Below are 25,079 nucleotides of genomic sequence, written 5' to 3'. Positions count from 1 at the left end.
CTGAGACATTTTGGTTTGAACTTTTTCACCTCAGTGAAAATGGGCAGGGGAGAGAGGTGGGGGTGCAGTGCAAAACGAAAACACCAAAATCAAGACACAGGCTGAATCTCAACTCTACCACTCAGTGACCTTGGGCAAGTCACTTCACTTCCCTGAGACTCAGTTTCTTCATCTGCAAAATGGGATCGATTAAGATCTCCTCACAGGTTGTGAGGATTAAATGAGAAAATAGAAGTAAAGTTAACAGAGTGCCCGAGAGAGAAGGCTCGGTATGGATACTTCGATGATAGGCAGGGGTACTCAGCATATGGGAGGCCCGGGAGTGGTCCGAGCAAGTGTCTGCCTTCCTCTTCCAGGCTTAAGAGCGAGCACCTGTGGGGCAGGGTTTGGGGAGGTTTGGCTCCAAGGCTTTAATGAAAGCCCAGGGACCCTCATGGGCCTGAGTGGAGGACAAGGATAGGGTTGGGGGTACAGTGACTTTGGAAGAAAAGGAAGAGAGGAATATTTCTTCCCATAGGTGCAGCTGCAAAGACATCAAGCTGGGCCCATCTAGGATTTCAGATCCAGCCATCATGGGGCTGCTGCTGGGGGAAGACACCGCCCCTTCTTTCTCCTCAGTGTTGGGGTTATCAAAAATATCTACAAACTGTGAGAAACTTCACGTAAAAACACTTTTCTGCAGGTATAAAAAAGACTGGCTGTAGTCAGTGGCTTGGGACACAGACCAAGGCCTTAAGAGAGGCCAAGCAAGGCCAACGGCCGTTCGGTGGGGGGGACGCGGGTCTGGGCTGCCCTGACAGCTCTGGGGGAGGCTGTGTTCTTTGGCTGAGCTACACTTCTGTGGAGCCAGGGCCTGAGGGGCAGGGGGCTGGCTCCGGTAGTCCCACTGTGACCCTTGCTGGGTAGGAGGTGGGGGTGCCTTGGCCCTGGGCCTCGGAAACTCCTCAGTGGACTCCCTTGCTAAGAGCAGAAGCCTACTTCACAGTGAACCTCCCCAAGCAGCTGGCTTCCAGCAAGTCCCAAATCAGGTGTTGGGGTCCTATCATTAGGTTGGATTGAGTGGTCTGGAGAGCCGAGGTCTGGGGTACAGTGACTTCTTCTGGAGGGTTTTTCCCTGAGCCTCCAGAAGGCTGTCTCCAGCTAAAACTGACTCCCCTGGGGACACCAGGCATAGGAGGGCAGCCAGGAAGAAGGCTCCAGACAAACAAGAGTGCTTCCCCGGCAACCTCTCCCCAGCCCCCAGTCCGGGCCTTCTTAACGTTTCTTTCGGGGGAGGGGGGCGGTGAATGTAAGGAGAGAGGGGCGCCCTGTCTTCCTGGCACCACGCCTCCCGGATCTTCACCCCACAAGGACCTGGGCTTCGTGCCTGAGTGGGTGAGGTCCAGGGAGATGACCTGAGGTCCCGTTTCTGGTGTCCTGAGCAGCTTCTGGAACCACGTGGGTGGTAAAGGGCTAATGGTGGCAGCTGGAGTCAGAGGTTCATCCGTCCGGTCACCCCAGGCACCCCCTTGTCTGACCCTTCACTGACCGCCGACCGCACAGGCAGCCTGGGAGTGGCAGGGTGGGGGTGCCCGAAGTTTGAAATGTGCCAGGACCGCTGGCTCTGAGCCCGAGGGGCCTGTCTTCAGTGTTGGAGGCCTTCGCCTCAGCTCCCCCCCACCCCGTCCAGCCTGGCCTCTCATGGTCTGAGGCCACACTAGGGCTGGAGGAGGGGCAGGCCGCGCCGAAGGCCTTCCTTCAGGAACTGCATGTAGGTGGCCGTGGACGGGTCTTCAAAGGTGGACGAGAAGCTGAAGACGTTGTTCTCAATATCCTCAGGCTTCATGGAGGTGATGTCCAAGAAGTAGTTGGCATTGATGTGGTGGACCTGGGAGAGGGTCTGGGTGAGGAGAGCGAGGGGGCCCCTCTTGCTCCCTGTCTGCTCCCGCTCTCTTAGGAAAAGGGGACGCTCAGGCCTTGACTGTCCTCGCTCCGAGGCAGATGGCAAACACGCAGGGCAGACGCCAACCAGAGGCTGTTCCCCTCGCCCACCCCTGCGCACACAGGGCCCTCTGCCGGCGGACCTCTCCCACACCCCACCTGCCGGGCGGGGACCTCCCGCCTCTCCGCCTTTTCCTCGCCCCCACCCCCCACGGCCCCTCTTCCCCCCGTTCCTGTGACCCATGAACCCCACACTCCCTTGGGCCAAAATGCCGACCCACTCTGTGTGCCTGCTTCCCCCTCTGCCTCTCACACTGGCTAGTCAGCTCCTTAAGGGCAGGTGCCCAGTACAGGAGCCAAGAAACACAAGGACAAGCGAGCAGGAGAGCACGGTCCCCAGGCCAAGTTTTGTCTGCCGAGCTCTGTGAGGCCAGGGCCCTGCCACGGCCGGGCTCTGCTGGGCTGAGCTGTGGCCCTCTTCCAGGCAGGCCTCGGCTCTGGCTCCCCCACTGCTCCCCGGCCTGAAAGCCTGGGGAAGCTGGCCACCCTCCCACGGCCCACAGTCCCACACTAACCATCCCTCAGGACTCAAAGGATAAGGGGCAGGAGATTCTGAGGCTCACAGGCAGGCCTGGTTTCAAAACCAGCTGCATCTCTTAACCGTGCAACTTTCGCCAAGTCTCTGCACCTTTTTGAGCCGTAGTGTCCATGTTTGCAAAATGGGCACTCGTGACTGTCCATCTCCCAAAGCCGTTTGAGACCTTGACGAGAGTGTCGAGTGTGTGAGTGCTCGTAGGGGCCCCTGAGGAGAGGTAGGGTCTTGCAGCTTGGCTCGGCCTGGGGCCCCCTGGTCCTCTCTGCTTGTCACAAGGCCTGGCCCCTGCTTCCTCCTTCCATCCCAGAGCTGGCCACCATGGTCCAGGGTGAGCTTGCCCTTCCTGTCCACTCTGCCGCCGGCCTGTGCTCACGGCTGCCCCATCCCCAAAGTGCTACTGAGGTCCTCCTCCTCACGGGAGGGTCCCGGCACCTGGTGGGGCAGGCAGGGCGGGCAGGACAGTTCCCACTTTACAGATGGGGACAAGTGAGGCTCAGGCTGCTGGGAGACCAGCAGGAAGTAGTGGAGCCAGCCCTGAAGCCTGAGGCGATCTGTAAGTCCGTGCCCTTGCTTTCTGCTTCCTCCGCCCCGCGGCACCTGGCCTGGGCTGGGTGCAGGTACTCGGGGCTGCCTACCACAGTGCCATTGGGCAGGCAGATCATCATCTCCACGGGGAAGCTATACTTCTCCAGGTGCAAGTCTGCGAGCTTCTTGTGGGACGGGTTCTCCTGGTTGTTCTGTGGGGACAGTTGGGCGCGCTCCTGATGCCTCAGTCTCCAGCACTCTCCCAGGGCCTCCCACGGGGCTGTTCCCATCCGCCTTCCACTCACCTGCATGTCTTCCAACTCCCTCACCAGGGACCAAGTGCTGACGAAGCTCTCATTAAGGAGGGCGAGGATGGGCGAACTTTCCAGGACAGTCTCCCGGAGAGTCCGCCCCGAACCTGTTCAGGGAACAGCACGGCGAGAAGAGTGAGGCCCGCTCCCACGTCCTACTAGCTTTTCTCTGGGTAATAAACCTCGTGGGCTGTAGAACGGTCTGTGCACGCCGGTGAGATAACAGATTCAAAGAGCCTGCCACAGAGTAGGTGCCGAATACTGGGTAGCTGCCATTGCAATCAATAATATACTGGCATCCTGGGCGGAGATCTGTGGCGGGGGTGGGGGGGGAGGGGGGGCTTCAGCCAGGGACTTGCAGACAGTGGCAGCTTCTTAAATCCACTTAAACTCTGTGGCCCAGGGCCTTTGTACGGATTGTTCTACCTAAAACACTTTTTCCTCCTGTCACTTGATAAATTCCTACTCATCCTTCAGGTCTCAGCTTAAAACCACTATCTCTAAGAAGCCTTCCCTGAGCCCCCCGTCACACTCTGGATCTTCCCCTGGGTGATGCTCCCCACCCCAGGCTTGAACTTATTCACTCAACGTCTGCCTTCTGCACACACCGTGCTCCCCAAGGACAGGGACCACTTCTGACTTCCTTATTAGAAGACTCTCAGCACCAGGCCGACGCCTTGGCGCAGGAGGTGCCCAGGAGGTTTGTCGATTGACTGAATGAGGGCAGGGGCACCGTTTTACTCATCTTTGGGCCCATTGTCAGACACCCAGAATCTTTGTGTCTGGTAGGCCTTGGGTGAATCTTCTGAATAAGTGAACGCCTGGCCAGCCTCTGGCACTATTTTTCTCTCTCGCTTGTGTGCAACACTTCACAGAGCCCAGGCACTTTTACATCCATCTTCACAACTCTGGGAGTGAGTATGTTACCCCTCCTTCACTGTTGAGAAAGCTAAGGCTTAAGGAGGGGAGTCTCAGACCATAACGTGAACCTGATGGTGAAGAAGGTCAAATAAGGCCTCTCCAACAGCTCTTCCTTTGCCAGCAGGGCGGCCTCCTGCCAGAGCCCCAAGGCCCTGGGGCCTCAATAAAGTTTCCCTTTCATTGGAAAAAAAAAAAAAAAAGGAGGGGAAGTCATTTGGCCAAGGTCTCCACGCTGAAAATGACCGAGCTGGGCCCTTTTCACTGTGAACAGCAGCTTCTTCTGAGCTCAGCACACAACCCCTTCTCCCAAGCCCTTCTCCCACGCCCCTGCCCTATGTAGTCCCCAAGTCCCCCCCGCCCCCTCCCCCGCTAGGTTCCAACAGGACAGTCCTGCTGGTCTCAGAGCCACCTGTACCCCATGAGGTATGATATCTCCCCCAGACTGGCAGGGTCTCCCTCACCTCAGCAGGACTGGTCATCCAGGGCCCCCCACAGCAGAATTGAGTGCACCAGCTTGTTCTTGGCCTTGGCTTGGTCAAAGGCCTCGGTGAATGGCAGATAGGCGACCTGGGGCCAAGTGGAGACAGAGAGAAGCTACTGTGTGAGGCTAGGGTCCTGTTCAGGAGCTCTGTGTAGTGTGTGTGTGTGTGTGTATTTGTAGTGTGAGTGTGTGGTGAGAAAGGGTATTGTCGAGCCACGGGAATGCCTCCTCCAAGTTCTGAATGGCCTAAGAGAGGAAAGAGAAGCCCCTGGCCAGGCCCTGCAGGGAGGTGGCCTCAGCAGCAGGCCCCGTACCCAGCCTGGAGGCTAGCGCCCGCCTGCTGCTCCCCCAGCCCTGGCCGCATAGAGCCCGCCCCTCGCCCTCACTCCTGCCCACCTTCTTGAAGGGGTACATGGCCACTTCTAGGCGCCGGGCAGCCTCCTCCCAGCTCAGCTCCTGCTGCCACTTGATCTCCTCAAAGACAAACTGGAGGGGCTCCCCTGAGGGCGGGCGGCTGTCGATCACGTTGCCCTCCTCATCCAGGATCACAGAAGGCACCGACGGGCCCACGGCCTCCAGTTCCATCTGGCCCAGAGGTCAGTGGGGGTTGACATCAGTGAGGGTGTCTCAGAGATGGGCAAGAATCCTTAAGAGACCCCCAAAGATATCCCACTCATTACAAAGGTGGAGAAACTGAGGCTCTGGGAAGGGCAGGGCCTGGTCAAGGCTGCAGTGAGTCTGGGACAGAGCCAGTGTCCATCAGGGGCTCCTTCTACTATGTGAAGCCACCTGGGGGGCCGAAGACAGCTGGTGGGTTTTCTGTGCAGGGTCTGGTGGTTTCCCAGAATCCCGCTTCGGGGACAGTTGGCCTCGGCCTGCCAGGGGCTCTGTCCTTCACCCTGGACCGCCTGAGACACCTAGCCCTGCAGCTGGATCCTGTCTCCTTACCTGGGTCGGGACCGCTTGTGTGCTCACCTGGGGGATATAGCCGATGTCCACCTCCATATTGCTGTTCTCACTGGCCCCATACAGCCACTCCATGTCCACATTCAGAGACCTGGGGACAGGTGAGAGGGTGGCCAGGGCCGAATACCCCCACCACCAAGGCCCATTAACCGTATGTCAGACTTTGAAGCACACAACTCTCCCTGTGTTACAGATGAGGACACTGAGGCCCGGCAAGGCGAACCCAAGTGGTCTCGGGGCCACTGGGGTTTTGACAGCCGAGGCTGGGCCCTTTTCTGTCCCTGGGCTGCCTCTGCCTAAGGCACTGCAACCACACAACACTCCACTGGCCCTGCCCCTTACAGTTCACAAAGGGCTTTCACATCTCTAGGTCATGTCTCCAGTGCTGCTCAAGACTCTGAGGTAGAAAGATCATCAGTGCCTCCCCTAGGACACAGAGAGGGGCAGGAGCGAAGACCTGGCCCCGGCCTCCCTGAGCTGGCCTCCCCTGCGTGCCCTCTCCCACAGGAAGTCTGGCCCCACCACGAGCCATCGGCAGATCTGCCACACGAGGGCAGCCCAGCACCGACAACTACCCACCTTGGGCCGGGGGAGCTGGGTGCCCGAGGAGGTGGGCAGCCAGCCCTGTGGCCAGCTCCTGAGACACAGGCTCAGGAGATCGTGGGGCTGGTCATTTGCCCCTGCCCTGTTTCATCCAATCCGGGACCCCCACCTCCAACTCTGGGGGGCCGGGAGGGGGGTGGGGAGGTAGGTGTGCCCTGGGCTGAGCCTCTACAGCTGAGGGAAAGGAGACAAAACCACTCTGGCTCCTGGGGACAACTTTCTGTTCCCACGCTATCCCAACTATCACTCTTGCCCTGGAGCTATCCCTTCATTTAGCAGATGAGGAAACTGAGGCCCAGAGAGGGTCGGGGCCTTGCCCACAGCCATGCAACCCACTGGTGCCACGGTGGAGACTTACTATGGGCCTCCCAGCCAAGGTCTTGTCCCTGTCCTGGGTCACTCAGACCTACTAAGCAGCCTCTTGCTGTCAGGGAGGAATCTGGAAAGACTTGAAGCCAGGCCCTCTGGGTCCCATGCTCTTGACAAGAGGCTGATCCTGAGCAGGTTGGGCACACAGGAAAGCTGGCATGGAATTCTCCCAGAAGCCCCCTGCCCTCTACCCCCCAGGGCCTGAGGTAGCAAGTACAGGTGGTGGAGGGCCTGCCCCCGGGCCTTTACACGTGCTGCTCCCTCTGCCTGGCCAAACCCTCCTAACCCCCCAGGTCTCTGCTTAGATGTCTCTTCCCCTGGGAAGGCTTCCCGGACCCTGACCAGGCAGATCCCTGCCCACCTGCCAGCCCTCCCCTAGGGGGACATGAGCAAGCTGTGGTTACAGGTCTGTTGGAGGTCTGTGAGCAGTATGAGGGCACTGGGCTCCAGCTTTGGGGAGGGTCTGTTGGCTGCTGCCCTGGGTCCCAGGCACAGAGTTGGCAGTCCGGGCCAACTGGGACATGGTTGCCAGGTGATGGAATGACCCACCTCAGCTCACCTCAAGTTGCCTCCTCCTGGGTCAGCTCCAGGCCTCTCCCAAGAGAAGTGGCTCTGGGGAGTGAAGGAGGGGCAGAGACTGAGGGGGCCTCGGGGCCCCTGCACCTGAGCTCCTGGAGCTTGCGGGGGGGAGCGGGGCAAACTGTGGTGGGGTGCAGGGCTGGCCCGGGGCCCAGGCTCTCACCTGTGGTTGGGCACGAAGAGCCGGAAGTCTCGGACGTGGGTGGCATCTTTGGAGAGGATGATGTGGCCAGTGAACTGGCCCGGCGAGAACCAGAAGGGGAAGTCAGGTGGCTCGCTGAGCTGGAACTCGGCATGGATCCTGGGGGGAGAGGAGCCTGGCTGGGACCAGCCCCCTGCTGAGCTGGAGCCCTTCCCCCCCCCCCCCCCACCACACTGTGGCTCTTTTGCCAAAGCTGGGGAACCCTTGGCCAGATTCTTGTGTGGAGAACAGGGCTGGGGAGGGAGAAGCCCCGAGGCCCCAGAAGCACTGCCCGTCCTCAGGGTCCGGTTCACACACCGCCTTCTCTGGAGGCCACGTGTGACCAACTGTCCTCTGAGCCTTCACAGCTTCTGCAGGGGTGTGACCTGGTATCACAGCTCTTCGACACTCCCCTCTGGGCGGGTGACAATCACAGCCACCGGCCTCATGCTACGCAAGCACCACGCTTTCCCCTTGTTCCTAGGAGGAAGTCACCACCACCCCCAGCCACAGATGAAGAAACCGAGGCCCAGAGAGCCAACACCGCTCCCCCAAGACCAGAGGGTGGTACGCGGTGGCACTGGGGGCCACCAGGCAGGCCCTGCCCTCACGGCGCTGTGCCCTTACGTGCTTCCCCCGGGTCCCCAGCTGGGCAGAGAGACCAGGAGGGGTCTCTGAGGGCTACACACCGGAACATGACGGTGTAGTAGAAGTCGCTGATGGCGGTCAGGCAGGCGACAGCCCCCTGAGGGGCAAAGCGGGTTTTCACGAAGGGCCGAGGGTGGAACATGCTCAGGAGCCGGTGGATGATGACCTGAGGGGAGGGCAGTGGAGACCCGTGCCGGCTTGTTGGGTCCTGATCCCCTAGGTGAGTTTCCGCTCTGGACCTGCAGGCCTGGGCCTGGGGTGGGGGTGAGGAGGGGGAGGCAGGAGAGAAGGCGGGGTGGTCCTGGCACTGGGGGTCCAGGTGCGGAGCAGGTGGAGAGCAGGTGCAGAGGGGGCCGTGGCTGGGCTGGGGTGGGCTGGGCGGAGGGCCTCAGGGTCACTACAGGCAACCCTCACCTCTTTGCCCTTGGGCGGTGGTGGGTAGAAGCGGTTGTTGGATAAATAGCCGGTGAAGACGCTCAGCTCACTGGGGATGATCCACCACGGCTCCCCCAGCTCCACTTGGCCCCGAGGAGGAAGGAAAGGCCGGAAGTGTCGGGCAGCAAACACCGCGCTCGGCAAGGCCGCAGTCGTCCAGTTGCGGAGGCCGGACAGGGCCAGGCGGGAGACCTGGGGCAGCGGAAAGCACAAGCCCTGGGGCGCTGAGAACCACGATGTGGGGGTCCCCATTCCACGAGTGGGTGGAGGTCTCCCTGGAGCCGAGGCTCACCTCACCCCACCATCCCCCAGCCCCCAGCCCAGGAAGCGGCACCCCCACGGCCTGCTCAGGCCAAGCCCAGGCTCCAGGCAAGCAGGGCCACCCGGGGCTAGTACAGGGGTGGGGGTGGGGGTGCTCTGTGCAGGGGTTCTGCCTGCCTCTTCTCCCCCTGGTTAAGCCCAGTCACACGGCCCCGGTCCCAGGCCTCACTGGCACATGGTCCTGCCTCCCTCCTTTGCACCAGCTGGTGACCCCAACTGCCCCTGCCTGCCATGCCTTCTCCCTCCCCTTCTTCTCTTCAAGTCTCCTCCCCAGGATAATGTCCTGCCGAGGGGGCAGAGGGTTTGGGGGGAGGTCTGAGGAGAAAGGTGGTAACCACCTTGGGGGAAATCTCTGGAGCAAAGAGCAGGATGTGACCACAGAGAAGGGGCAGGAAGGCAATCCCCAGGGAGTGCCCACTTCCCCTGTGGCCAGCACCCCGGTGGCTGGGCACCTGGCATGCCTGGGGTCCCTCAGCCATCTCCTGTCACTTCGGTAAGGTGCCCTCTCCGTCTGGTGAGCTGCTGTGCAGGATGGGACGAGGGTCAGACTGTGCAGGCCTGACTGTCTGCACATCTAGAACACTGAGGCAGGATCTGGAGGGCATCCTCCAGTAACACCTGCAGCTTCCACCTTCTGTAGCCCCTCCCTGCCCTCTGCGCTCCAGGCAGGAGTCGCATGGAGGTGGTGGCCACCAGGACAGCAAGTGCCTGGCACCTTGTGGGGGGCGGGGGGTGGCACTTGGCCACCAGGGAGCTGCCAGGTCTTCAACAGTAGCAGGCTCCCTCTCCCTTCCGCGCCTCTGCAGTGGTGGGGGGCCAGGCTCATCGCGAGGAGGGAGGAGGGGGGTTCTCAGAGCTATCCCCAAGAGGACCGAGCAGGCAGGTTCTCCAAGCAGGGCCCGCTGTGCAGGGCCAGGCTGAGCTGCCTGCTGCTGGGTCCTGCCCACGGGCTGGCCACCCCTGCAGGGGGAGCTGTGCACCAAGGGGGGGCTGCGCTCTGTGGGGCACTGCTCCTGACCCATCTTCCTATAAGAGCAGCTGTGCCCAGGCACCCTGCCAGTCCCACCCCGTCCTCACTGCTCTGCCGGGGACTGATCTACTCGGACAGCTTCAACCAACTATCGCTGCCAACCTTGCCCACCCAGGTCTTCTGCAGAAGATCAAACCTGTGTTTCCAACCACTTATTGGACTGTTCCCCTGGATGTCCCCAGGCACCATGACTTCAGTTTGTCCAGACTGACCTCATGCCCTCCCCACCAGACCCACTCCCTGCTCTGGGTCCCATGGGGCCAAGGGCCCACCCTGCACTTGGTCACCAGCCAGAAGCCTGAGCCACCCCTCCAGCCCCAACCCCCACTTTCCTTCCTCTCGATCATCACTGCTTCCCCACCCCCACCTCCTCTTCCTTCCCGAGAACTGGTCTTCTCGTCTCCCATTTTTCCCCAGCTGCCGGCCCGCCGAGCATCTGATGAGGGAACCTTCCCATTTCCAAGTCTGCTGTGGTAACCTGCTGCTACAGAATGAAGGCCAAAGTCAGGCAACCAAGGCCCTCCGTAGTCTGGTGACTTCTTTTCTAGCCCCACTGACCAGGACGCCCTTGCATGTGTCTCCTGTGCTCTGGGTCCAGCCGCACCAGCTCCCTGTCCTCAGGTGACTGGCCCGGCACTTTCTGCCTTCAGACCTTTGTTCATGCTGAAGTGGCATTTCAGGAGGAAGGCTGAGTAGGTGTGGGCTGGGCAAAGAGGAAAAGTCTCTCCTGGCAGAGGGAACAGCATACGAGAAGGCTCACAGCTGGAACAAAGCCTCGACATCTGGAGCGGCTGGAACAGAGCAAGCCGGTGGGGGGAGGTCTGGGAAGGCCGGCAGGGTGTGGGGATGCCCCGGTGCCATGGTGGGCTTGAGACCTTGGCCGCGAGGCCTCAGGTCGGGGCGGGGTTGCTCAGGAGAGCATTTGTCAGGTGCCCTCCCCACCCTATGACCCCCCTGCCAGGGACAGAACCTCAGGTCTGGTTCAACAGAGTTCAGTAGAGCGGCTGTCAGGTGCCAGGCATGGGGCTAGGGGCCTGAGGATGCATACAGGTTCAGGTCATAGCCCTTGCCCTTGAGAAACTCACAGCCTCGGGAAAGACCGAGTTACAGAAAGTAATGAGCCTTCGGGAGGCGCCTGCCTCCAGTCTCCAGTGCGCTTGCTGCTTCCTCTGCCCAGGCCCTTCTCCCCCTGCCTCCCCTGGCTGAGCCCCCTTCTCCTGCAGTCTCTATCAGATTCTTCCTCCAGGAAGCCAGCCCAGATCCCATCTGGGTTAGGGGCTCATGCTTATCCCTCCTGCACCAGACTGTGTCCTAGACAACGGGGTCAGCACCACACCCACTTGTGGACCCCCCAGGGCCTGGCACACTGGGGGGCACAGAGGGCAGTTAATAAAGGAAGGAAGGAAAGGGGGCGCCCGGGTGGCTCAGCCGGTTGAGCGTCCAACTCTTGGTTTCAACTCCGGTCATGATCCCAGGGTGGTGAGATCGAGCCCGGTATGGGGCTCTGCACTGAGTGTGGAGTCTGCTCAAGATTCTCTCTCTCTCTCCCTCTGCCCCTCTCCCCCACTTGCGTGCTCTCTCTCTCTGTCTCTCTCTAAAAAATAAAGATACATTTTAAAAAGAAAAAGGAAAGGAAAGAAGGAAAGAAAAGCAGGGCACAGACCGATTCTCAGGAGGTGAGGGTGCGTGTGCACAGATGATTCTGTATCTGTGGTCCCACCGGTGAGCAGCCTCCACTGCCCCCCCACCCCAAACTCACCCCCAGGAACCCATCTTTGCTCTTGGTCATGGACTCTGGGATCAGAGGCTGGAATCGGGCTTCTATGGTGAGCGTCTCCTCGCTGGGGTCAAGGGGCAGCTCCTCCTCATAGCTGGCAGCAGGAGCTGAGCCTATGAGACAACGGTCAGTGAGGTCCCCGGAGAGGGGCCCTGCTCTCAGGCTTCAGGGCCTCTCTTCTCGGGAAGGGGAAGCCCTGAGAAGAGACAGGTGAGTAGCAGGTGGGTGAGAGAGCCAGGCTTGGAGCTGGAGTAACAGTTAACGAACCGAAGTAACGACAAGTAAGTATCACATTTTTGTTTCCCTGGAGCTCTGAGAAGCAGAGAATACCATCATTGCCAACTATCTCACCCATGAGAAAGCACAGGTTCAGAGAGGTGAAGTCACTTCCCAAAGGTCACACAGCTCGGTAGTGGGGGGAGTCAGGATTCAAACCCAGGCTTGTTTTACTCCAAACCCACAATCAACCATGACCCTCTTCTGAGGGCATTGTGATCTCAAAGACTCAGTTTCCTTAAAGGCTCAGGCACCAGGTGAGGTGGGTTCAAATCCTGCCCCTTAGCAGCCGTATGATGTCTGGCCAGTGGCTTGTTATGAGGACGGGATGAGAGAATTCATGTGGCGGTAGCACCAGGTTTGGTACAGAGTGAACCCATAATAAACTTGACCTACATTACTCCTACCAGAGGTTTCAGGGTCGGGTTGCCACGGAGCTAGGGCTCAAACCAAATTCTTTTGACTCCATCCCATGCTCTACCAGGCCAAGCTGGCTGCAGAAAGGCCACTCTGGTCCCCCCTCCCTTGTTCTGCAAACTGAGTCCGAGATGAACTTGGTGTTGGGCCCACCAAAGGCAACATCTGGGCAGGCAGCTGCCTCTCCCGGCGGCCGGGATCCTAGCACCAAAGAGAAGCTACTGTCTGGGGCTTGGAGAAGAGAGCACGCGGGCTCTAGGCTGAGGTCGGTTCCATCTCCTGGGTGATCTGGGGCAAATCCCTCGGCCCCTCTGGTTTTCCCACATGGGGAATCGAGACCGTGCTGCCCTGCCTGTCCCTGTCATGGGGGCCTCGTGAGGAAACGAACGCTTGTCAGAGACTCGATCAGAACAAGGAATGAAAGTGAGAAACAAACCACCTTTGACACGGTCTTTGGTGTCATAAGCTCTGCGGCTACAACGTCCTCAAGAATGCCAGTTTGGAAGAGAGGACGCTTGCTTCTCCCCGGTTTTCTAGGTGGCCTTGTTTCCCCGTCCGTAAAAGGAGGGGCTGCAGTGGCAAGTGGCTGAACTTGATTTCTTAGATCTTTTCCTGCCCGAGGCATGCCAAGTCCAAGCCCTTCAAGTGTGGACGGAGTCATGATGAAGGTTTAGGGAGAAATGAAGCCTATTTCAGAAGGGGTGACTAACAGGAGGGAGGGGCCCTGGACACCTCTAAGGAATAAGACAGTGAGTGGAAGGTCTTGTCATGGCTGCTGTCCCCGGGCAGGTTCATGGTACAGAGATGATGCCTGGCATCTGCTGATGAACCTACTGACAGACCAACTGGGTACATGTGGAGCAGTTCTTAACCAGGAATCATCAGAATCACTCAGGATGCCTTTTTAAACTACAGATGCCCTGTAGCCTCCTCAAACCTACTGAGCCAGAATCCTAAGGGGCTAGAATGAGGAAGCTGCCCCCCCCCCTTTTTTTTTTAATTTTTTTAACATTTATTTATTATCCAGAGACAGAGAGGGACAGAGCATGAGCATGGGAGGGGCAGAGACACAGAATCCGAAGCAGGCTCCAGGCTCCGAGCCGGCAGCACAGAGCCCGACGCGGGGCTCGAACTCACGAACCGGGAGATCATGGCCTGAGCCGAAGTCAGACGCTTAACCGACTGAGCCACCCAGGCGCCCCTAGGAAGCTGCCCTTTTAATCAGCACTCCCCAGCAGCTCCTGATGCAAACCCCTGTTCTAAAGAACCATTGTTATTTCTGCATTTGTAAGCCAATGCAGCAAAACTTTCCAAAGAGCAATCAGGAAACCTTGGAGGAAGGGAACAATAGGAATGTGTAAGCTTATTAGGCCTGCCTGGTTTTTTCAATTCTTTTACTGTTATCAGAGATAATTATTAATAACAGTGTCCAGTATCTTATGGCCTTCTGCTTTTTTTCATAAAAAGTTTTATTTCCTTACAAGTGACTCAATACAGACAATTCGTAAAACCTTTAAGATATAAAGAAAATTAAACACACTCATAACCGTACCAACTAGACAGCCTGCTTCTGTTTCCTGCACAGATTTGATATTTTTGGCTTTGAATTATTTTAGTTTTTGTTTTCCTGAAACTTGGTTCAGTTTTGCCCTCGTAGTGGCCTACGAGGTAATGGAGAGAGGGATTATTTTCCCCTGATGGAGAAAAAGATTTATGTGAAAAAAAAAAGCGGGGGGGGGGGGAGCTCCTGGGTGGCTCAGTCAGTTGAGCATCCGACTTCAGCTTAGGTCGTGGTCTCTTGGTTCATGGGTTCAAGCCCCGTGTCGGGTTCTGTGCTGACAGCCTGCTCAGAGCCTGGAGCCTGCTTTGGATTCCGTCTCCTTCTCTCTCCACCCCTCCCCTGCTCACGCTGTCTCTGTCTCTCAAAAATAAATAAATGCGAAAAAAATTAAAAGTGCCCTCAAGCCCAGAGAGCTTGTCATTATGAGGGAACCCACTCTCGCTGTCCGTAAAAAAGGACAAGGAGGAGGCTGTGTGGATGCTCAGGGAAGTGTCTGCAGATAGAAAAGGTCAAAGCAAATCCGCACGAGGCTGACCCGTTTACCTGCCCATCTGCTTTCACGACAGAGCTGAACGTCACTGAGAGACACTGACGCACGTCTACTCCAGCAAATTCACACTTTTCAACTGACCCTCCTCCTCTGGCGGGGACTGTGGTCACCGGGCCGGCAAGTGGCCAACCTCCCTGACCCAGCCTGAGACACGGAAAGCCCATCACGTGCTTGGTGCTTACCCGCCCGAGAGCGGCTGGCATCTCTCCCTTGCCTTTGCCATCTACTGACCTACTTACACCCACCAATTTGGATAACAAGATCCCAAGTTCAAGAAATGGGAGAGAAATGGACACAGCGGTTGGGGCAAGGGTAAGACAATGAGAGGCATTTAACAATTCATTAGAATGATTCAGGCCCTCATCTTTATAAAAAAAAATAATAACTGATTACAATTAGATAAAAATGGATTGCTAGAACGGGCGAGGAATCTGACAGCACCTAAGCAGAGTTTAATACTGAGTAATACTAGTTAATACTAGTGAGAACTCCTATTGAAAGCTAGCTACTGGATACTCTGCAGGTACTGTCTCTAACCCTCAAACCTGTGAACAGGTGCGGGACCTGGAGCCAGATGGCCCCGGTTCTGATCCTGGCTCTGCGCCTCAGTCTCCCCAACTATAAACGCGAGAATTAGGACAGCGGCTACCTCACGGGACACCGCGCAAATTAAAGAGAGAACGCAGAGGAAGCGCTTCAAGTCATGTCTGGAAGGGGTCAGGCAACCTTAAATGGTATTTGCACTTGAGAACAGGCTCAGGCGGTGCCAGAAGAGCTCGCCCAAACCGCCAACTAGAAAGTGTCAGGGCAGGGAGAATCCCAGGGCCGTCAGGACCCACCATCTCCCTCTCCAGGTGGCCTTCCTGCTCAGAGCAAACACAGTGGCCAAGAAGCTGAGGGCCATGCCTCGGTGCTCCCCACCCTAGTCCCCAGCCTCTCCTGGTACCTGTTAGCTTCTCAGCAATGGGCTTGAACTCCTCCGGGCTGATGTACAAATCCCGGTCTGTGTCCAAGGAGGAAAAGAGAAAGAGGCCTTCTGTCCCCAGGGACTTCAGTGCGGACTCCTGCTTGGGAGGAAGGGGCTCCGCTGAGCACCACGTGAATACCCAGCTGGGGTCCCAAAGCGGCAGAGGGGGCAGCTCCCACCACCTCCTTCCTGAGTTCTGAGGACGCTTCCAGTCCACCCATTCAGATGTCACCTCCGCACCACCCCAGAGCCCCAGTCCCCTGCCGGGTCCCTGCTTCACTCTGCTCCTTCATGCACCATCCACTACCCGCCAAGGTTGCCCTAGTCTTCCATCTGGCCCCGTCTCCATTTCACACTTTTTCGCCAGTGTCCTCTCCTGTCCCCCAGCACCGTCCCGGCACTCCCCAGGTCCCCACCAGGCTCTCCAGGTCACAGCTTCGCTCCCTCTGTCCAGGTCACCTCTCTGGACAGCCCCTCCAGTCTGTCCCAGGCTCTGCCGCACACTGGGCCGATGCTCCCGCCTCCCCGCAGCAGTCTTCCCAAGTCTGCCCGACCCCACCCTCCCCACCCCTTTTCCCTCCTTTTCAGGCCACCGTCCCCGGCCCACCGGTCCTGACCTTTCACCCTGTCCCAACCCCAACCCGTGCCTCCCCGTCCCCTCCCCCGCCCACTCCAAACCTCCCTCTGCACCCCGGACACCACCCCCCCGCCGCCGCCGCCGCCGCCCGCTCCGAGCCCCGCCCTCCGAGCCCCTCCCCTCGCCTCCTCCGAGGCTCCCCCCGCCCTCCGAGCCCCCCTCCCCCGGACCCCCGAGCCCAGGCCTTCGGTGAGCCCGGCGCGCGCCCTTCCCCGCGGGCCAGACCTGCCGCGCGGCCGCCTGGGCCTCGGCGTGTTGGGCATAGGCCCGGGCGGCGGCAACGGCGGCGGCGGCGGCGACCAGGGCCCCGAGCAGCGCCAGGGCGCGGGCGCGGCGGGGCGCGGGCGGTGGAGCGGCGGGGCCGGGGCCGGGGCCGGGAGGCCCGCGCTCGCCCGGCCGGACCCGGCCCATGGCTGCGGCGGGGCTGGCGGACTCGCGACGGCGGCGGCGGCGGCGGCGGCTGGGCGGCAGCGGCGGGGCGGGGAGGGGCGGGGAGGGGAGGGGAGGGGAGGGGCGGGGCCGTGGGGGGCGGGCGCGGGCCCCGCGCCGGGCGCCGGCTCTGCAGCTTCCCCGCGAGCCGAGCGAGTCAGTGGAGGGGCGCCGGGACTCCCCGCCACCCGCCTGCCAGCCCGGCCCCGCCGTCGCCGAGCCTCCTCCCTGCGCTTGGGCTCCCGCAGAGAAAGCGGCCTCGGCGTCCCGCCCGGCGGAGGCCAGGGAGGCGGCGGGGCGGGGCGGGGGGTCGCCGGGGAGGGCACTCGTGGGCCGCCAGGCCTCGCGTCCCCTTCTGTCCGCCGGAGGAGGATACCCCTTATCCCACCTGCTTTCCAAAACGTCCTCAGTCACGGAAAAGAATAAAACACTACGAAGTCCAGGCCGTATTCCGTCCCCTTCATGGTCCAGCTGGAAGGCCATCGCTGCACATTTGCGGGGGGTGGGGGGAGGGGGCTCTACTTCTTCCAGGCCACACACAGGCGCTGCTGCCCTGAGACCCTCACCTGCTGGGGCTAGAATGGGCTCACTTGTCAGGACGAGTCAGAAGAGACCCTCCCTGCAGGTTGTGGTGCGGAAGAAATACCTGGGCTGGTGGGGCTGGCGGCCTCTTGGCGCCGGCAAGGCCGGACTGTGACTTGCCAGCTACTCTCTCCTCTGCTGGACGGTCGCATGGCCACAGGAGTGATTTTTCTAGGGAACAACTCTTGGCATGCTTGGAGGAGGACCCTGGGAATGGAGGCGGATGGAGTTTGAAGAAAACACTTTTGGATCCGTCAATGCTTTTGGTTCCTGTCTCCAGGAGCCTCTTTCCCCTGGGGCCCTCTTCCATCATTTCAAGGTCTCCAGGAGCCCCAGGATGGCTGTCTCTTTCCCAGGAGAGGGCAGAAACTGCCGAAGCCTCCAGACAAGAACCCTGGCTGCGGAGAACAGCAGCACCGCCCTGGAAGATCACTGCCAGCCCCAGTGCACACGCACCTGTCAGGTCTGAGATGTTGGAGGGATCTACCAGGTACCCAGCACCGCTGTGCTGGACTTGGTGCTGGGTGTTTGATGCTTAGGTGTTCTCAGGCAACCCAGTGAGGTGAGGATTGTTTGCCTCGTTTTTAAATTAAGGAGGCTGAGCTCAGGCACCCAGGTCTATCTGAGTCCAGATCTCCTATCCGGTTGCCTTGCAGGGGACGGCCCAGCAGACTGGGGACGAGGACTTTCTTCTACCGCCACGTCCGCCCTTCGTGGATAACCAGCTATGACAGTGCCCTGAGGGCGGGGCTCATCTTCCCGGAGCCCCCACAGGACCTGACACGTGCTGGCACCCCAATGTCTTTTGCATGAATGACTCGCAGGGACCGAGACTTGTAGGCCGTGGACCTAGCTTTTGCCCAGTACTCTGGCCCCAGAGCCCGGGGGAACCCACCGAGAGCCTGACATCTGCCGTTGGCTTCTGAAGGCTTTCAAATGTGCCTCTTCCAACTCATTACCGCTAATGTTTGGGGACACCCTGCATACGACAGATGCTATTAGAAAACCAAATTCTGCTCTATGAGGAAGCAAAACTAACAGAGCACAAAGCAGGTTAGGAAGGGAAGATTGATGAGCCAAGGCCCCTGGAAAATAAATGAGAGAAGTTTTCTTTGCCAGATGACTTTTATTTATTACACTTGCTTTTTGTTAAAGACACAGACATCCCGCTGGTCTCTGCGGCCCAGGGCTGGGGAGATGAGCTGCTGGGGTTGGGAGGGCGCTGGGGTGAGGGGTGGGTGTGGGAGACTTGACTTAGGTCAGTGAGCCTCTGGGAAAAGGACCGATCTTGGGCCCCAGCTCTGGGAAGAAGGCTCTGGGCCTTGGCAACGGAGCAGGACTGGGCATCCTGCTGGTGGCACCCTTCCCAGGAGGCTTGTCTCTAAACCAAGGACCCGGGCAAGGCAAGGCCTGGAGAGTCTGGGCCGGCAGGGTGGTTCTGGTCAGGGGCGGTGCTGCAGGGGCTTTTTTGGCGCCTTGTTTCTGGGCCATGAGTGGGCCAGGGTGGTATTTGGTTGTAGCAGCAGAGGAAAGTGCATCAAAATAAGTCGTTCCCAGGCTAGCAGGGAAATCACACCTATTCAACAAATATTTATCAAGGGTCTTCGATGCTTGGTTCTGGGCATTGGGGATCCATCAGAGAAGAAAAGCCGAGTCCCTGCTCTTCTAGACAAGCCACTGGATACAATGACCACCCCACCCCCCCTTCCTCAGAGGTGAATGATCTGCGAGAGGGATGTATGAAGAGGACAATGGTAACCGTGACTATCAAGAGGGGCCAGGAGAGGCTTCACAGAGTGGAAGTCCTGCCAGGCCCGAGTTCAGGAGGTCTCCAGTCAGAGCACCAGGGGAAGATCATTCCAGGGGCAGAAACAGCAGAGACAAAAGAAAGGCCTGGTGGCATGAAAATCAACGGCCTGTCTACGGCATTATGAGGACACAGTCCAGTGGGTTTGATCAGGGGGACACGAGGGAGTGTGAAGGGAGAGGAGGCAGGAAAGACAGGCTGGGGCTCCGAGCTTGGACTTTATCCTCAAGAGACACCAGTGATGGGAGGAGCAGCACATTCGGCCATGGAGGCACCTTCAGGCTACTGACTGAGGGAGGGTGCCTCCCCCCCCCCCCCCCCTCCCCCCGTCCATCCATCCCCCCCACTGGCAGGGGAGGCAGGGCTTGGCCTTGCCTGCAGGCAGGAGAGCGGAGTCACTGCCTCACACCCTGCCCTGCTCCCCCCTCCCGCACATACACACACGCACACACACACTCACACACACACTTCTCTTCTGCTTGCGTTTCACTGGGGCAGACTCTCCGGGGAGGAGCCTCTCTCCCTCCAGGAGATCAAACTGGGGTTGTCACTTGAGGAAACGGAGGCTTCTGGTGCCAGCGTAGCAGTAGCTTTGCCTGCCTGGACCCCGTGGGCCTCTCAACAAACTAAGGGCCTACTATGTGTCAGGAACTGTTCTAGCCTCCTGGAGCACGGAAGTGAAGACAGATGAGGTACTTCCTCTCTTGGAGCTAAATATTCTAGCAGGAGGAGAGAGGCGATAAACACACAGAGGAGATAATTTTGGACAATGGTAACCAGGAAGGGGTAAGACAGGGTGGCACGTGCAGGGGTCAGGCAGCTTCCCCGGGAGGTGGCATTTACACGGCAGCCCGAGTGGAAAGAGGCCGGCTCCCGGAGCACGAAGGAAGGGCATCCCGGGCGGGGGTGCAAGCGCGGAGGCCCCTGCGTGGGAAACAAACTCGGCGTGTTCAGGAAACCTGGAGAAGGCAGAACAGGCCCAGTGGAGTAAGGGCAGGAAGGGCTGGGGACAGAGGCGGGGCCGAGTGTCCGAGAACCTTGCAGGCCGAAGTAACAAGCTGCATTTAGATATGATGGGAAACCATTGCAGGGTTTTAAACGGGGGAGGGGTGTGGGTGACATGTGAGTCCCTTTTCTTTTTCTTTGTCTTATTAAGCTTTTTATTTTAATTCCTGTACAGTTACCTGATTTGTCTTTAAAAAGACTTTCTAGGGGCGTCTGGGTGGCCCCGTCGATTAAGCACCCGACTTTAGGTCATGATCTTGCCGTTCGTGAGTTCGAGCCCCACGTCGGGCTCTGTGCTGACAGTTCAGAGCCTGGAACCTGCTTCCTATTCGGTGTCTCCCTCTCTCTCTCTCTGCCCCTCCTCCACTCACTCTCTCTCTGTCTCTCTCAAAAATAAATAAACGTTTAAAAAAATTAAAAAAAAAAAAGAAGACCTTTCTAACAGCCAGAAAGGAGAAACAACCCAAGTTTCCACTGATGAATGGATGCCCAAGACGTGGCAGACCCACATCAATGGATATTTTGGGGCAATAAAGCGGAACGGAGTACTGATATGTGCTACAACACGGATAAACCTCGAGAACATTATGCTAACAGAAAGAAGCCAGACACAAAGATTGCACACACGGTAGGATCCCATTTACGTGCGATGTCCGGAAAGGCCAATCCACAGACACAGAAGGGAGGTTGGCATCTGCCTGGGAATGGAGTGAGGGTAGTGAGTGTCTGCTAATGGGCACAAGGCTTCTTTTTGGAGTAGAAATGTTCTTTGCGGGGTTTCTCGGGTTTTTTTTTAACGCTTATGTATTTGAGAGAGAGTGCAAGCAAACGGGAGAGGGGCAGCGAGAGGGAGAAAGAGAATCCCAAGCAGGCTCTGCACAGAGCCCGATGTGGGGCTCGATCCCATGAACCATGAGATCACGACCTGAGCTGAAATCAAGAGTTGGACATTTAGCTGACTGAGCCCCCTGAGCACCCTGGAGCATAAATGTTCTTTTTTATTTTATTTTATTTTATTTTTTTAATGTTTGTTTCTGAGAGAGAGAGAAAGACAGAGCACGAGCCGGGGAGGGGCGGAGAGAGAGGGAGACACAGAATCCGAAGCAGGCTCCAGACCCTGAGCTGTCAGCACAGAGCCCGATGCAGGACTCGAACTCACGAACTCCGAGATCATGACCTGAGCCAAAGTCAGATACTCAATCGACTGAGCCCCCGGGCGCCCTGGAGTATAAAGCTTCTGCCATTAGATTACAGTGATGGTTGTGCAACCCTATTTACAAAAACACAAATTGTACACTTTAAGTGTGCGAATTTTATGGCATATAAATCATATCCCAATAAAGCTGGAGTTTTTTGGGTTTTTGCTTTTTTAAGACCTTTCTGGATTCTGGGTAGAGAATAGACTGAGGGAGTGAGGAGGCGGGTTCGGTCTCCCAGCCCAAAGACCTTGGGGTCCTGGGCCAGGCGGGCCACGCAGCCCGTGTCAGGTGGATGGTGGTGTCATTCCCGAGGTGAGAAAGCCTGAGAGGCCCCGGCTGCCGTGTGGACGTGACCCTGAGCCGTCACGTGGAGTGCCACGGGGAGGTGTCAGAGAGGCAGTGCGTGCAGTTGATAGGACCAAAGCCTCGCAAGTCGCCAGCCTACAGATGACACTAAAATCACAGAACTCGATGAGATCATTGAGGAGAGAGAAGAGAGAGGCCTTTGGTTTGCACGGCCTGAACGGCTGGGTGTGTGGCCACAGATGCGGCCGTGCCTTGGAGTGCTGCGTGGCTTTGGCCGGATCCACAGGCACAGGATGGGAATTAGCCAGAAAATAGATTAATTGGTGGCGGGGGGAGGCTCACAACAACCTTTGGCTAGGCTTGGGCCAGGCTCTCGTCCGGTCCAAGCAGGGAGATTGATTTCCTGGGGTCAAGAAAGGCCCCCAGGGCTCTGTACACACGGACAGCTTTATTCTCAGCACCATGGGCCTGGGGACCGAGTCGTCTAGCCTGGCTGCCACTAGAGTGGCTTGTCAGCCCGGTGGTTCTGACGCACCGTCAGGGTTGAGTATCCCTGGGCTGGGGCTGGTGCTAGCCGAGTTTTCCTGGGCGGGAGTTTTGGAGAGCTGAGCAGTGAATGCCAAATCCAGAAGAATTGTTCCGTTTTATAAAAACACCCCTCCTCAGGGGCACAGGGTGGCTCGGTTGGTTAAGCGTCCGACTTTGGCTCAGGTCATGATCTCCCGGTTCGTGGGTTCGAGCCCTGCATCTGGCTCTGTGCTGACAGCGCAGAGCCTGCTTCAGATTCTCTGTCTCCCTCACTCTGTCCCTCCCCCACACTTTCTCTCTCTCTCTCTCTCTCTCTCAAAAACAAATAAACATTTAAAAAAAAAAAAAAAAGACAGAGGGAATTCAAAGGCTATGTGTGCCTGAAATCGGCCAGTGGTGGAAGAGACCAGCCGAGTTTGCTCTAAGGATGGCAAATATTGATAGCAGTGGGGGGTGGAAGGGTGGGAGTGGGGCTCTCTGAGGGCTGGAATGTTCTCTATCTTTATGGCGGGAAGGCTACATGACCGTGTACACAGGTGAACGTTCCCGGAGCTTTACGCTTAAGATTAATGACGTTTATACATGTGACTGTCTACACTATGGCTCAAAGAGTTCTTTAAAAAAAGAAAAGGAAAGGGGATAGAGAGGCAGAGGCAAGACCTCAGAGCGCAGGTTAGATGGTTTCCCCAAGGAGCAGGAACCTCGGGCCCCACCAGGAGGGCCCCTAAAGCCACAGTGGGTGCCAGCAGTCAGGGTGGCCTCCTTGGGGATCGGGTGAGCCTTGGGCAGGCAAAGCGTAGAGGTCCCATGGTGACTGTAGGTGGGGAACCTCATGCCGGGGGAATGTGTGGAGTCAGCGCCCTATGGCGAGGGCTGGGAAGGTGACAATGGCAAAGGGTGGGGCGTGCAACCAGGAGACACGGGTAGATCCAGGCCTGTGCAGGACGCTGCGTGGGAGGCCGTCTCCTGGTGTGAATTACCCATGGGGTAGGGGTGAAGGTGGACAGGAAATGATGTTTGGGACCCAGAACTCCCAGGCATCCTACCTGTCACAGATCCAGCAGATTCCGAAGAGAAAAGAGAAGGCCCCCGGAGCCGGAAAACGGCCTTGGATCCACACATGCTAGCAAAGGACAAGGGCCATCTTAGGAAGCGGCTTAAATATCCAGAAGCACAGCTGGACAGGAGTGGGGGACGGAGGGGAGTGGAGGCTGCAGGAACAAAGGTCAGAGGAGGAGCCCCAGTGCCTTGAAGCCTGCTGTGCGCTCCAGAGGGGCGGGGGCCCCGGGGCCCGGGGCCCAGCAGAGGCTGCCCCTTGGCGGGAGGCCCCTGCTTCTCTCCGTGCTCCCGGGGGCACCGGCTTCAGAAGCTTCTGCTCAGGAACCCGAGAATAGTTTCCACTGAGACAGACGTAAGGGCAAGATGAATCCCGAGGCCTCCCGAGGCCTCTCCCCTCAGAAGTCAGAGGAAACTTTCAAAATACAAAGTAGGTCATCTCATGGCCCTGCTTTAACCTCTTCCCGGCTTCTTGCTGCTTGGATTCAAATCAGCCTCTGCCCCGGCCCTGGAGGCCCTACAGGATGGAGCCCTGTCCCTGCGACTTCCTCTGACTCACGGACGGTGCCCCTCGTTCACCTGCGGCCTTCCCCCTCCTCAGATGTGTCACTACCTCCTACCTCTGAGCTCTTGCGTTCTCTGTTCCGCTGCCTGGAATGGTCTGTCACACAGGTCCGTTCCCCGGGGGCATCCCTGACCTCCCCATCTCCAGTGTCCCTCTGTCACTCTCATATGTGCCCTGCCTGTGGCCTCCCAAGCATTTATCTCCGTCTGCAGCTGCTTCACTGACGTGTTTACACATCCATCCCAGCCCTACCCCGCCACTGGCCTGGGAGCCCCACGGGGGCAGAAACCTTGTCTGTCGTGTTACAGCTGCAGTTACAGCACCTTACCCATCGCCCGGCAGAGAAGGCTAATGGTCACTTGTGGAATTACGAAGCCTGGAGGGTTCTGGAACGGTGGCCTGGGCGGCAGCCATGAACCCCATAACCTATGAAGGTCTGGGGGTGGGGCCTGAGAACCTGCATTCCTAACAAGCTCCCAGGTGCTGCTCGTGCCTCAGACCTGGCTTCCATACTCTGGGAACCACTGATCTCCTGATTGGCCAGTGCTGGATCATTCTGTGGGCCGGAGCAGAGCCTCCCACCCTAGGTGGCAGGAGAACTCCGAGGGACTGGTGACTGGGGCGAGGGACTCCTGCGGGTCAGGGCAGGAGGGTCCAGGGGTCTCCCCACAGGGAGACTACAGGCTGGCCAATAAATCCAAAGCCTTGGGAGAGGGAAGTTGAGGTATGTGCACGTGCCGACGCATGTGTGTGAGAAGCCTTTTGTCTACTCAGCCCCTAGACTGGGGATGTCCCCACTTGGAGAATGGCCTGACTCCCCTCTGTCTCCATGGGATGAGGGGTGAACTGGGTGAACCCCGGCAGTCTCATCACTTTACCTAGGGGAAGGGGTCACCGCACTGCCCAGAGGGCCACTGGGCCTATGAGCTCATACTCCACCTTTCTGGGACTTTCCTGTCCCATGGTGGGAAGAGCCCCCGTTCTCCCTTCCCACACACTTTCTGGAATCTACAGTCAGCCCACAGCCCAGACAGCTCCCAGAGGCCTTGTAATGAAACTCATCATCACCCCCCACCCCATTCTCAGTCAGCTGGAACTTGTGGGAGGCAGGTGGGTGATTAATCCCTAAACCATCAACACAAACATTTGTTGCTGCCTACAGCGTGTTGGGGTTTCAAAGATGAGGAGAAGTTCCCTGGGATCTATCGGGGAGAGGCTCATGCAAACCTGGTCTGCCCCAAGTATGGTGGGGGCCCAGGACAAGGAGGTTTTAAGCCTGTTTCAAGGGAAGGGCAGGAAGGGGTCCAGGAAGGCTTCCTGGAGGAGGTGGCCTCAAGGGCAGCCTTGAGGAATGAAGAGTTTAGTAGGCATACCTGGGGGGGGGTGGAGGACAATCCGGGCGAGAGGCACAGGGATGGAAACGTATGGAGGCTGTGAGATCATGCGCAGTTCCAGATCGGTTTCCAAAGGAAAGGATCTCTGGGCTACTTGCATGCTTTTCCGGGTTGGGTTTTACCATTCCCTGAAGCACC

The 25,079-nt window shown here is 58.3% G+C and overlaps 1 protein-coding gene across 1 annotated transcript; it reads right to left on the bottom strand.

The window, feature by feature from the left end:
* Positions 1 to 761: 761 nt before the first annotated feature.
* SELENON (selenoprotein N) lies at positions 762 to 16,481 on the bottom strand. Its single transcript, XM_042951726.1, has 12 exons — positions 16,296 to 16,481; positions 15,413 to 15,530; positions 11,645 to 11,775; positions 8,514 to 8,726; positions 8,141 to 8,265; positions 7,434 to 7,571; positions 5,729 to 5,810; positions 5,150 to 5,338; positions 4,734 to 4,839; positions 3,346 to 3,458; positions 3,151 to 3,252; positions 762 to 1,867 (listed from the first exon to the last, which is right to left on the bottom strand). Exons 1-12 carry the CDS (start codon positions 16,479 to 16,481, stop codon positions 1,697 to 1,699), a joined length of 1,674 nt encoding a protein of 557 aa, XP_042807660.1. The 3' UTR covers positions 762 to 1,696.
* Between the last annotated feature and the right edge of the window lie 8,598 nt (positions 16,482 to 25,079).

Source organism: Panthera leo, chromosome C1 (genome assembly GCF_018350215.1).
Source record: "Panthera leo isolate Ple1 chromosome C1, P.leo_Ple1_pat1.1, whole genome shotgun sequence".
Taxonomy (NCBI): domain Eukaryota; kingdom Metazoa; phylum Chordata; class Mammalia; order Carnivora; family Felidae; genus Panthera; species Panthera leo.
The sequence above is the reverse complement of the archived record's forward strand: the minus strand, read 5'-3'. Positions and strand labels throughout refer to the sequence as shown.